General features: G+C 51.7%; 2 protein-coding genes across 4 annotated transcripts in view; one reads left to right on the plus strand and one right to left on the minus strand.

Annotated features, from left to right (window-relative positions):
• Positions 1 to 334, plus strand: part of Tsc2 (TSC complex subunit 2) — a 35,523-nt gene extending 35,189 nt beyond the window's left edge. Inside the window, 1 exon segment of the mRNA XM_052195035.1 lies at positions 36 to 334. Within this exon segment, the coding sequence (XP_052050995.1) occupies positions 36 to 200 (165 nt within the window). The 3' untranslated portion in view covers positions 201 to 334.
• The window catches only part of Pkd1 (polycystin 1, transient receptor potential channel interacting), a 46,436-nt gene continuing 34,018 nt past the window's right edge, over positions 335 to 12,752 (minus strand). Inside the window, exons 27-46 of one of the 3 annotated variants that reach the window (XM_052195033.1) lie at positions 10,368 to 10,538; positions 10,148 to 10,291; positions 9,837 to 10,047; positions 9,627 to 9,753; positions 8,936 to 9,049; positions 8,778 to 8,827; positions 8,400 to 8,584; positions 8,216 to 8,309; positions 5,653 to 5,771; positions 5,375 to 5,577; positions 5,111 to 5,305; positions 4,630 to 4,769; positions 3,886 to 3,998; positions 3,490 to 3,631; positions 3,232 to 3,357; positions 2,852 to 3,026; positions 2,446 to 2,736; positions 2,222 to 2,356; positions 1,840 to 2,145; positions 335 to 1,745 (exon numbers count right to left, since the gene is read on the minus strand). In XM_052195033.1, coding sequence (XP_052050993.1) covers positions 1,278 to 1,745; positions 1,840 to 2,145; positions 2,222 to 2,356; positions 2,446 to 2,736; positions 2,852 to 3,026; positions 3,232 to 3,357; positions 3,490 to 3,631; positions 3,886 to 3,998; positions 4,630 to 4,769; positions 5,111 to 5,305; positions 5,375 to 5,577; positions 5,653 to 5,771; positions 8,216 to 8,309; positions 8,400 to 8,584; positions 8,778 to 8,827; positions 8,936 to 9,049; positions 9,627 to 9,753; positions 9,837 to 10,047; positions 10,148 to 10,291; positions 10,368 to 10,538 — 3,509 coding nt within the window. In that variant the 3' untranslated portion in view covers positions 335 to 1,277. Of the gene's footprint in view, positions 1,746 to 1,839; positions 2,146 to 2,221; positions 2,357 to 2,445; positions 2,737 to 2,851; positions 3,027 to 3,231; positions 3,358 to 3,489; positions 3,632 to 3,885; positions 3,999 to 4,629; positions 4,770 to 5,110; positions 5,306 to 5,374; positions 5,578 to 5,652; positions 5,772 to 8,215; positions 8,310 to 8,399; positions 8,585 to 8,777; positions 8,831 to 8,935; positions 9,050 to 9,626; positions 9,754 to 9,836; positions 10,048 to 10,147; positions 10,292 to 10,367; positions 10,539 to 12,752 lie in introns of all 3 variants that reach the window. The other 2 variants (XM_052195032.1, XM_052195034.1) reach the window with 2 other exon arrangements.

A 12,752-nucleotide genomic window follows, 5' to 3' on the forward strand; every position in this document is an offset into this window, starting at 1 on the left:
ACAACTTCTGGGCTCACTGCTTTCTGTCTCTCTAGATCCGTGAAGAGGTGCACTACTCAAACCCAAGCCTGCCTCTGATGCACCCTCCAGCCCACACCAAAGTCCCAGCTCAAGTTCCTACTGAGGCTACACCCACCTACGAGACAGGCCAGCGGAAACGCCTCATTTCCTCTGTGGATGACTTCACAGAGTTTGTGTGAGGCCACCAGACCCATGACTCGAGTCCTAGCCATGCAGCTGGCCCTTCCCTGTCTGATAGTACCTCCTGACTGTACTTTTACATGAAATAAACTGCCCATGCCCATCTGGCCCTTGGAGTTCAGAGAGCAGCACAGACAGCAGTCAGCTTCTTTATTTGACTTTGTCTTTTCTGTTTGGGGTTGGGGCAGAATCCAGGCTAGCGCTGCAGCTGAGCCCACAGAAACAGGCAGGTGCCATCACATACATTCTCTCCCCCCCCCCCCCACCATGGGGCCGGCCCCATTGGTGGGCTTGTCTAATAACTTCTTGGCATCTTTCATCCCATAGTAGTCCTGCCCTTGCTCAGATCTGAAACCAGCAGATCTGCGTGCTGCCTGGCCCCCAGACAAGGGAGGAAAACGAAGCCATGGTGGCCCCAATTGCTGTCCAGCACCTGCCCAAGGCCAAATTCGGATCCAATAATAGCTGCAGCTTCTCCTGCACCCCTACCCTGGGTAACAATCGACCCATTTTCAGCCCAAGTAGAAAATACTGACATACAAAAATATATACATTTTAACCCCATATAAATTATTGGTGGTGGACATAGAGAGCAGACGGTAGCTAGAGGGCAAGAGGGCAAGTATGCGGCAGAGACAACAGAGGTAATAACTTAGGGGCGGAGAAAGGAGAAGTGGGGCTTAGCCCTCCCTTGAGCTTAGATTTTTAGCAAGAGGAGATGGCCACTTGGGGTAGAGCTGGGCACAGCCCGCTGAACCTGAGGACTTGAGGGAAATAAATTAGCATCTTGGAGGCTGGGTACTCACTTGGTCCAATACTGCTGTGTCCTCCTGTGGGGAGGGGACCCTGGGTCCTGGCTGGCCACACAGCCTTTTAAAGTGCTGAAGCCCCATAGGTGGACAGGTACGGAAGGCAGCAATACCTGCACCCAAAAGAACTGGCATGCAGCCATTCTTCCTGGCCCAACCTAGAGGGCAGCAGAAGGTAATACTGAGTGGTGTCCACCCTGGCTCTGAGAGGCCAGTGTGAAGCTCTAGGTGTTCCCGGGGGAAGGGAATGGCCAAGACCCCCAGGGCCTAAGTGCTGCTGGGGTGGACCTTGTTATTAGGCCACCGGGACACCCTGCTGGGGCCTATAGTCTGATCTAGCCCCTGACAGGCCCGAGCAAGGCGGCTGGGCAAGGCTGTCTGAGATCCTGGGAAGCAGCCAGGGGAGGGGGAGGAAGGAGGTCCATTGTGCCCGTGGCCTCGAAGGCTCTGGAGTTGTTGCTCCAGCTGGTAGACGTCCTCTGTGGCCTGGTTGAGTCGGTCAAATTGGACAAGCAGGCTTTCAAACACAGCATGTAGGCGTGAGGGCTCCGGCTCCAACCTCGGGGCCGAGCGGCCTAAGCCAGCACTCAGCCCGTCTGGCTGGCTGGATGAGGTGGAGGGGTGTGAAGCCTCTGAGCCTGCGCTGGGTGGAGGCACAACTGGAGATGACTTGGAGCCCCTGGATGAGCGGGAAGGCAGTGGATCCATTCCTTCAAAGCGGACTTTGTGGCGGAACTGGGGGCGGCACAGGGGCTCGGTCAGTCCGGCTGCACCCTGGGCTCGCGAGACCCAGGGTGTGTCCCTCTCCCCCCCACTGGGCCGTACCCACCTCCTTGACTTTGCTGAAGCCCATCCAGAGCCGAAGCCTACGCAGGAACAGCTCCACCATCTCATAGTCCTGGGGCTCCCATGCTGGGCGGTAGAGCTCCCCACGCAAGGCATGGTACCTCCAACGCAGGAGGACAGCCCCTAACCTCAGGGCACCCCACACTCGCAGAGCCCAGAGCCCCACACACAGCAGAGGGGACAGGTACCAGGACTCAGAAGGGCACAGAGTGGGGACCCTCGCCCCAGGGCACAGCACCAGGAAGGCTCTACCCATGTTGTAGAGAGTGTCAGCGCCAGAGGAAATAAGCTATGGGAAAGAGACACAGATGAAGGCACACCCTGGGCGAGGCCCTTCCCTGGGACACCCCAGAACAGCAACCTACCAGAATGGCCATCTGTGCATAGGCCACGCCCAGCAGCACCAGGCCCAAGGTGGCTCCCATGAGCTCTGGCAGGGCCCGACACAATGTCTTGCCAAAAACGGACCACTGGCGCACAAACCGCAGCTGCTGGGCAGCCTGTGGGTAGGACAGTTTGTCAGCTTTCAGCAGGCCGTGGAAGTCTGATCCCAGTCACGCACCAGGCCACGCCTTTGACCCTCACTCACCTTGACCAAAAGCAGAAAGAGTAGTGAAGCTGCCAGTCCACGGGCCACAGAGCCCAGCTGAGCCACTTGGTCAAAGCTAGTGAAGTGGTGTGGATGGTCGTGCACAAAATGGGTCCACTGGCGATCAGCAATGCCCAGCTGGGCCAGGCGTACCAGCCCTGTAGCTGCCGTCAGCATCACCAGTAGCCACCGTGCCCAGGCATCAGGCCTTGCTGTGCGTGCACACCCATCTCTGCGCCAGGTTTGCACCTCGGCCATGGAAAAGTACAGGGCAAATAGCAGCAGGCACACCTGGGGTGGGGTGGAGATGGTTGAGAGGAGATACATGAGGGGCGGTGTTAAGTGTTCGATTCCTGTGGGGGCACGATCAGGAGCCTGAGGAGAGATGTCAAATGGAAGGGCATACCGAGGTGAGGAGTGGCAGAGACAGGCCGGTGCTGAGTCGCCGTAATGCAAACGGGCGAACACTGAAGGCAGCCAGTGCATGGCCGGCTACAGGGAACTCGAGGCGCAGGGTAACAGCAGCATGAAGGCCCACAGCAGGGCTGTAGCGGGTGAGTTCTACGAACACTGCACGGCTCCTGCATGGAGGTTGCGGTCAGCACGAGGAGCCATGTGGGCAGGAGCACATGCAGGGTAGGAAGTGGCTCGTTACACCACCAGTTACACAGGAGAAACGGGAGGGAGGAAGGTGCACGGGGGTTCAGGGCAAGGCCTGGGGACAGCTGGCTAGAAGCCTGCCAGGGAGCAGCTAGTTTCCTGGTCATTTCCCCGCTCAGCACCCACCTGCTGTCAAGCCAGTTGTGCATCTGCAGGAAACCCAGCCGTGCACGGCTCTCCTCCAGACTCAGTCCTAACTCCTGTATGTAGCCCCCGCTGTCATACACTGCACAGTAGCCCCAGTACCAGGCGCTGTGGAGACAGGGCAGGGTTGGAAACACCCTAGTCCTGAGAGCATCTGATAGGCATGCCCCCAGGGGGCCAGAAGATCCTCTGGAGAACTTCCCTCACCCAGGTGGGGCCTTAGGCTCGTGTTCTACTCACCCCAGCAGGTCTGGGGCAGAGTAGGCCCATGTCTCAGAGCCATTTTGCACCACACTCTGCCAGCCAATGCCATAGTCACTGGTGCTCAAGCTTCCTGCGGCTGAACACATGTGCTCCGAGCTAGAAGGGTCTGGGCAGAATGCTAGAAAGCATAGGACCAGGACTCAGGACACACCCAATGGGTGACTCGCTGATCAACTGAGCTGAGCTCCTGTGCTGTGACCTCCCCAAATCCCCTAGCCGCCCAGAAAGCAAACATTCTGATATAATAAAAAGGTAACGGACGAAAACTAACGAGAACAAAGTCATACAGTCAAGCAGAGTTCAAACAGCTCAGTCGCAGGTTGTTAAGGAGGCAGCAGGGTGCTAAGGCCCGGACCACCATCCCCAGCTTACCTTCCTGCAGCCGCACCTGCCGTAGCCGTGGAGGCCCCAGCTCAGGGCTAGACTGGTTCCCATGGACATAGGGCAAGAGCACACGTGACATCCATGGCCAGAACTCATCAGACCTGCCAACAATAGTCAGTCCCTGAGACCAAGGTTGTCAGGGTCCAGGAGGTGCTGCTGTGGCATGGGAAGGAATATGCTGGATCCATGTTCCCTGTTCTTGGAATGCTGGCATTTGGGGCAGATAATTCTATCTTGGTACCGTGCTATGTACCACACAAGACTAAGCAGTGTTCCAATTCCCTACCCACTGGGTATCTTAGCATGTTTCTGATTCTGACCACCAAGCAGCATCTAGATCAGGGATATCCAGTCTTTTGCTTCTCTGAGCCACACAGGGGTTTTCATTACACAGGTTCATTTTGTATGATACTGAGACATGTTGTCTATAAAGGTTATGCTTGAGATCTGTATAACTGAGTTATAAAAACAAGCAGAAATAAACAAAAATAACAAAAAACAAAAAACATCTCATGCTTTAAATAGAAAATATGTGATTTTGTGTTAGGAGTCATTCATAGCTACCCTGGGTTACATGTGGCTCATCAACTGTAAGGACACCCTTGATTGTAGACACTTCAAAATGTTCCCTACAGGCTGAGATGGACTAAAGACAAAACAAAAGTGGGCCTTGGTGGGCATCAGTGCCACCCTGGCCCAGTGCATGAATGTATGTGTCCTGAGTGTCCCTACCGGGTGATGGCCAGAAAGGCTTGGCTATCCAGCTCCTGCTTGATGGCATTCTGTAGGCGATAGGCGTGACCTTGGCAAGAAGCATCCCCATAGTTGGCCAGCAGCGTCACCAGTAAGAAAAGCATGTACACCAGGAGGCTCTGGGGGACAGGGAGAGATGGCTCTGGTCAGCTGATCCCATCCCACAGGGGCAGAGCAGGGTTTTAAGACTACCCTCCTCGTCAGGTGTCTATACTGAGGAATGGCAGCACTGTCCTATAGTCCTATAGTCCTGTGGCCACTGCTCCTCTTGGGGGAAGACACAAAGACTCTGTAAACTAAAATGGCTGTGTCCAGCGCAAGCTAGGTGGGGACAGGAACTTGAGATGCACATTAACACAGATAGGGGGCAGCAGGTGACAAAGCCCTGATGGTCCCCTGGAGGTCAGGAGCAGGGCAAACACTGGGAGCTGAGGTGGGGCTGCCAGTGGCCAGGGCTCACCTTCAACATGTCATGGAGCCTCTTGACCTTGCGGGCTTCCTCCTTTGCCAAGAAGAGTGCAAAGCCATGGGGGGGCCGCACCCGCGGCACACGCTCACTCACAGGCGTGACAGCTGCACTCTCCACCAGAGTGTCATCTTCGTCAGGATGTAGCCGCTTGGCTACAAGTGAGAAGTAGAGGGCTTCCAGCAGGACCTGGGGCGGCAGTGCGATCAGCTGGCAGCCCTGAGACTGGCAGCCCCTCCCCTCCAGGAGCCCTCTCACCTTTAGGGGCTCCCAGCCAAGAAATGAGGCCAGGAAGCTGGAGCTGCTTGAGAGAAGCCACATGACACTCACGCTGGGAGGGAAGCTGGCACCAATCCACCCTGAAGCTGCTACAGCCACAGCTACCAAGAGCAGGCTGAGAGCGTGGGCTAGCGGGGCACACCAGGCAGGCAGCAGTCGCTTCCGAAGACCTTCCACCAGTCCTGGAGACACAGACAACTGCATGGCTGCCAGCCCGAGAAGGCCTGGGAGGGATGTCCTGCTCTGTTTGAGTGTACCTGTCCTGGAAAGCCTCGTCACCGGGGACTGTTCCCAAGTCAGGCCCATGCTGGGTGGCCTCTTCTCCCCCATTGTCTGCAGTATCAGAGTTTCTGTTTTCTCCCCAGGAACACTGGACCTGGGCACAGGAAAGCACCAAGAGTTTTGTGCATCCCCCAAGGAAGCAGCAGCAGTGGCGTGAGGGCATTCATCTGGGGGAAGCTGCTTCAGCATCCTAGTCCTGAAGCAGACGACGTGTCGCTGGGCTGCATGACACCATGGTCATTCTCCTTGCTTCCTGTACAAACACTCACTGCCCAGGGCCCAACTAAGGGACAACTAAGCCCACAGCTTACATGTTCTGTCCTGGCATGACCCATTGGCCCTTCTCCAACCTCATGCCAGCCACAAAGGACTGTGCTCTAAACCTTGCATGCACTCTCCAAGCCCCACCCTGTTGAGTGCTGTAGAGATGCGCACTCCTATGAGCTTTGTGCTTTTAAAAAGCCAGTCCTTTTTTTGTTTGTTTGTTTGTTTTTGTTTTGAGGTTTTTTTTTTTTTTTTTTTTTTTTTTTTTTTTTTTTGTCTTTTGTTTTTTCAAGACAGGGTTTCTCTGTGTAGCCCTGGCTGTCCTAGAACTCACTCTGTAGACCAGGCTGGCCTTGAACTCAGAAATACGCCTGCCTCTGCCTCCCAAGTGCTGGGATTAAAGGCGTGCGCCACCACTGTCCCGCTAAAAAGCCAGTCTTGTCTACACAGTGAGTTCCAATTCAGCCAATACACAGTGAGACCCTGTTTCAAAAACAAATGAACAAACAAAGAAGCAAGGTTAAGAGGGTAAAAGGAAGACACGAGACTGCCCGCCGTTTGAGGGGATGTTCCCAGGCTTGCTGGTACTTTCTGTGTCCCAAGGGCTCTTAATTACATGGTCCACACCAAGTGTTCACTGCCCCTGAGCCCTGCTAAATGTCTCTGGATTTGTGCCACTTGATGTGCAAGTTTTATCAAGACAAGTACTCACAGAACAGCAAATAAATGGAAATGTTTTTTCTTTATGACTTTGCTGAAGTCAAAAAGCATTTAGCTAAGAGTTTAAAAATTGAGGACATTTAATATCAGCATTCCCATCTAATGAGGAACAGGCCCACTACTTCTGACTATCCATCCAACCTGTGGCTGTCTCCACAGTACCTGTGGAGACATACTGTTAGGATGCACAGCACAGAGCACCAGGTTTTCATCAGACTCAGTTTCATCATGAGCAAGCTGTGCCCACCACTGTTCAATCAGTTACCAGGTTCAGATCCACTCTCAACTGGATGCCAAAGTCCCGGGGAATACTGGCTAGCTCCATCCCCGCTGTGAGGCTGACATGGGAGAACTAGAATCTGCCAGGATACTGACTGTCCTTTTAAGCATGGAATACAAGGCAATGTATGATACAGCAAGAACATGAGGGAGCCAGGAAAACAGGGTCAGAGAACTACAGAGCTGGTACAGAGTGCCCACAAAGCAGAGCCCTGTGGGGGCATTGTACTGAGCCCAGGGAGCAGGTCCTAGCAATGGCCCAGGTAGGAAAGGGCATGAGATGGAAGGTACGGCTGGGAACACACAAGTCCCAGCATTTGGAAAGCAGCTTAGAGAATCTGTTAAAGAATGATGGTGAAGAGAGACACAAAGTAGTCTCCTGTCTCTGTCAACTAGTAGGGATGGAATACCTCTGGGGGACTCAGTCCTGGGTTGACCCTAAGGAGCACAGCTGTAGAAGAGCTTCAGATGGGGACCTGGTAGCGATTCCCTAAGTCTCTAGTTTTTCCATGCCATGGTCAATTAATTCAGAGACATCTCCCTTATGTTCTGGTATAGTTCATACATCACTAATTTCTGGTGTTTGAAATTTAGAATGAGCCAGGTGGTGGTGGAGCACACCTTTAATCCCAGCACTCAGGAGGCAGAGGGTGGTAGATCTGTGTAAGTTCAAGGCCAGCCTGGTCTACAGAGTGAGTTCCAGAACAGCCAGGGCTACACAAAGAAACTCTGTTTTAAAAAACAAAAACAAACAAACAAAAATTTAAACAAAAATCTAGATACTGAAATAGATACAGATGAGAAAAAGAATATATAATTCTATGTGCACTCTTGTCACTGAATCAAGAAAACCAAGAAACGTGTTAATTCTTAAGCATTCAAATAATCAAAATAGGTTCAAAATGAAAATAAGGTACTTAAGAACATTTCCTTGATGTCTCAATTTTGACTCCACAATCAAAGTTCCTTTATGGCTATGCAGTAAGACCTTGCCTCAAAACACAAACCAAAATATCTTCCCAGACCAAGTCCCTGAGGTACGTGCTGGTTGCCTCTCTGTTTCTTAAACATCCCACGCCTCTGCCCCTTCTCTAAAGGAAACTGGGTCCCTGGGGATCTCATGAACTCCCCTCTACAGAGCAGCCAAGCAGCACAGGCACAGCCCAGCACTGGTCACAGTGTAGTCAGGGCCTCAGCGGCCTGAGGCAGGTGCAGGGTCCCACAACACAGCTACCCCAAACACTCTACTCCCTTCCAACCATGCCAGGCACTCACAGGCTAGTAAGCAGGTCTGTTTCTATGAGGGCATCCTGGGTAGAAGCCAGGTGGTTGGCTCCATCAGCCAGTACCTGATGAATCAGGTCTTCATCTAGAGAGAACAAAACATGGAGTGGCATGACACTTGGTACCTTGAATTCCCCTAGAGTTCTAAAGTCATTCCTTCCAACCTCTGGCTCACCTGAAGCTGACAAGTATTTGGCAGGCAAGGAAGGGCTAACCAGAGAGGTGCCATCTTCCTCTGAGCCCAATATGCAGCCAGGCCTGCCCTGGGCCAATCTCTGCAGAGTGCTGCTCACAACAGATGGGTCACTGAGCAGGTCTGGCCAACTAAGAGTGCCCTCACTGGACGGCCAGCACACCAGGCTGTGGGCAACATAGACATTGTTACATGTACTGACCCAAGCCTAGTTACACAGGCACAGGAAGCATCACACACAAAGGCACACACACCAGGGATGATACCCAGAGACTGTCCATGAGGATATGCAGCCCAACACGCTGGCGTGGCCTGCCAGGCAGTGTTGACTTAGCTCACAGCTTCTTTAGGCAGCCTCACCTTTTAGCATCTTCCAGAAACAGGTCATTCTTCACTTGCCCAGAGAAGGCCTGCTTAGAAGGGAAAAGTATGGTCAGTGTACTCTGCAGCAGCGAAGATGACAGCCCAACCAGTCCTAACCAGCTCAGCCTGCCCTGAGTCCCTGGGGGAGCCTTCACCTCTGTGAGGCCAGAGAGTGTGAGAAGGGAGCTGTCTAGCACAGATGGGTCCAGGTAGCTGTCAACATCTAGGGCCTGCTGCCCTGTGGGTGTGGGGTTCTGGTCCCTAGACACCTGCGAGGAGAGAACAATGATGTCAGTCTTCCACGCTGCTGCAACTGGGCAGGAAGCCATTGGCCTGGCTTGTCTAATGACTGACTTGGGCTCTTTACTTGCAATAGGGATCCTTGAGGGTTTTTTTGATTTTTGAATTTTATTTAAAAAAAACAAAAAACAAAAAAACAGGGTTTCTCTGTAGCCCTGGGTGTGCTAGAGCTTGCTCTGTAGAACAGGCTAACCTTGAACTCAAAGATCCATCTGCCTCTGGGATTAAAGGTGTGTGCCACCATTACCTGGCTACTTGAGTTCTTTTGTATCTTTCTAGCAATCAACTGCTCCTTCTAGGTTCCTTATTCTGTTGGTGCATAGCTGCTGATGGAATTTGCTTCTAGCCCCATCTATTTCTCTGGAGAGACCAAGATGCCTCCTCTAATTCACACTTTGGTGATTTGAGTCACTCTAGCTAATGGCTAATCAGACCTGTCAACCCTTTCAAAGCATCATTCTTGGTTTCTGGACTTTTTTCTCCAGCTGCCACAAAGAACACCAACCACGCCTGAGTTCAGAGTTCCGAGGCCTGTGCTCAGCCCACCTTACTCCGAGACATCCGGAAGAGGAACAGGACGGCCAAATAGACAGGATAGACTACCACACTGGACACAAGGCCAATAGCGACTGTGTCGACACTGGGAGAGATCAGACTGGACACAGGCCCCATGCTGAGGTGAGAAGGAAAAGGATGAACAAGTTAGAGAAGAGTAGGAGGAAGTCAGGCAGGAGCAGCAAACCTCACAAGACCTACCTGTAGGTGTTATCTGCCACAACTCCGTACCACACAGCATTGGCAGCCAGGAACAGGCAGAGAAGGAGGACACAGCAGGTCACCCTCTGGACTCTAGTAAAGCGGCTCCGAGGTGGCCTGTCCCATATGGAAAGCCAGATGTGCTTGTCAAAGAAGCCCCTCTGCAGTTCGGCCACTAGGAGCCGCTGGAACTGCCACAAGGCAGCTTCATCTGGGAAGATTTAGGAGAGTCACAGCAGGGAAGCAGTGAGCCACCCATCACTGGCACTCCCTGCCCCCTGTCTTCACCCCAGCAGGTGCTATAGCCTTACTTGCTGCAAGCACCTCCTTCTCCACTAGACCCCCGTTGGACTCGGTCTCCACAGACAGCCAGTCATTGACCAAAAAGAAGGTGCTGCGGGCACTCTGTAGGTCCCGGACAATAATGTGCTGCAGGAACCAGGCAGGGCTGAGCCCTATGGAGAAAAGTACCTCAGTGAGGACTGAAGCAGGCTGGCAGGATGCAGGGGTGGCACCAGCTATCACCCAGACCTTTGTTGTCATGCCACACTCGGATCTTCCACACGCTGCCCAGGCTGTGCGGGGTGGCAATCTGGAAGATGTCCAGGCTGTTTCGATGAAAGGCTCTGTCCCCATCTAAGTGCCGGTGACCACTACGGTTGTCCTCTCCATACAACATGATGCCGACGTGAGCTGTGGTACCTAAAAGGCAGAGAACTCAAGGTGTGCTATTAATTATATACAGAACTTGTATGAATCATCTATTTGCCAACAAAACAGGCAATCCTTAGCTTTAAACAGGTTTTAACATTTTTACTTTCATAGTACTGCAGACTGAACCCGGGGCTATGTACGACAGGCAATGCCCCCACCTCAGAGTTCCAGCCCTATCTATTTTAAAAAATATTTTATTTTAATTCAGAATTTGACTAAGTTGCCCAAACTAGCCTAGAATTTGCCATTACTTGCCTGAAATTTGTGATCCCGCTGCCTCAGCCTCCCAAGTAGCTAGGATTACAGGCCTACACCACCAAGTCCAGCATGCAAAGTTCAAACAAACACAAATCTCAGTTTCCTAAATTTGTCAACAAACACCAAGCCCACAGTAGCATGGCTTCTAGTAGACAGGACCATAAACCTTGCCCGTCTATCAAGTGACAGCATACACATCACTAGTAACCAAGCCCCCTCACAGTTCATCCACACAGACAACAGCTATACTGCTAGGGCGTCTCCTTTTCTCTATAGATGAATTCACAACTTTTAAAAACTGGTCACTCAGAAGAGAGAACTGGCAGCAATAATGAAAGCGTGGCAAAGAAATAAACTGGTGGGGTTAGGGTAGTGCTCAGGGCACAGCGTGTGCTCAGCAGGAAGCCCCGAGACCATCTCAAGCACACACACCATGAGGGAAAAGTGGCAACACTGGACATAAAATTAGAATAAAAAATAAACAAAATTGTTGAAGTAAAAGCTCTTGCCTTGGATTTTGTCAGAAAAGAGAATTTCCATGTAAACAAGGGAAGTTGTCAAAAAAAAAAAAAAAGAGTGGGCTATCTCAGCAGAGATGTTGGTGAGAGCGTCCAGCGAGCCCTCAGGGACATGTCATAACATTCACAGCAAACACAAAATGTTGACAGTCCAATCTGAACTTGGACTCTGCCGCTTGACAGGGCCTACTCTTTGTCTCAGAAGTCACTGGAGTAGGTGCGTTCACAATATTTGAAGAGTCCAAAAGCAAGCAGTTCTAGGCTGTTTCTGTGCATCTGTATGTGTTTGGAATAGAGCCTTACTATGTGAAACCCAAACTTGTAAACTTTTCCTCCTAAGACAGGTTTCTCTGTGTAGCTCTGATTGTTCTGGAACTTGCTCTGTAGACCAACCTAGCCTCAAACTTAGAGATCCGCCTGCCTCTGTGTTCCAAGTGCTGGGATTAAAGATACGCACCTCCACTCTCCAGCCAGGCGTGTGAATTTTAAGTGAAATACAGAGGAATTATTATTATCCTTAGTACCTCTGCTTAAAAACAAAACAAAATGAAACGAGCCCACTTATACACATAGATCCATGCCCAGTCATCAGAGCAGCTTCCTCTGTAGCTGAGGAGCAGATGCAGAGACCCTGAGCCAGATATTAGGTAGAGCTCAGGAAACCCTGAGGAAGATGGGGAGGCAGAGGGGCCAAGGACAACAGGAGAACACAGCCCACAGAATCAACAGAGCAGGACTCAGGCTCACAGAGACTGAAGCAGCAATCCCAGAGCCTGCATGGATGGGTCTGCGCTAGGTCCTCTACATATGTTGTAGTTATTTAACTTGGGGTTTTTGTGGGACTCCTAACAGTGGGAATGGAGCTGTCTCTGACTCTTCTGCCTGCTCTCAGGACCCTTTCCCTCTCTCTGGATGTCTCCCCAGCCGTGAGAGGAGTCTGTGCCTACCTTATTACAGCTTATACCATGTTTGGCTGATATTCTTGGCAGACCTGTTTTCTGACAGGAAATGGAGGAACAGTGGATGTGAAGGAGAGGGTAGGTGGAGGGGGAACTGGGAGGAGTTGAGGGAAGGGAGGCTGCAGCTGGGACGTAGTGTACGAGAGAAGAGAAAGCAAAGTCCTGCTTCTTTTGGAGGCATGTGTCTCAGCTTACATATGGAGGTTGCAGGGTAACTTGCAGGAGTTGGTTCTTTCCTTCCATTATGTTGATCCCAGAAACTCTGGTTTGGTCAAGTGCCTTCACAACCCAGTTTTCCAGTCTTCATAAAAAGTGAGCTTTTATTTTATTATTTTTTAAATTTTTTTTCTAAAATTTGGGACAGAATTTTACTATGTGACACTGGCTGGTCTGAAACTTTGTATATAGATCAGGCTGGTCTCAAACGTCCATCTGCCTCTGCCTCCTGTCTGCTGGGATTAAAGGCA

Source organism: Apodemus sylvaticus, chromosome 10 (genome assembly GCF_947179515.1).
Source record: "Apodemus sylvaticus chromosome 10, mApoSyl1.1, whole genome shotgun sequence".
Lineage (NCBI taxonomy): Eukaryota > Metazoa > Chordata > Mammalia > Rodentia > Muridae > Apodemus > Apodemus sylvaticus.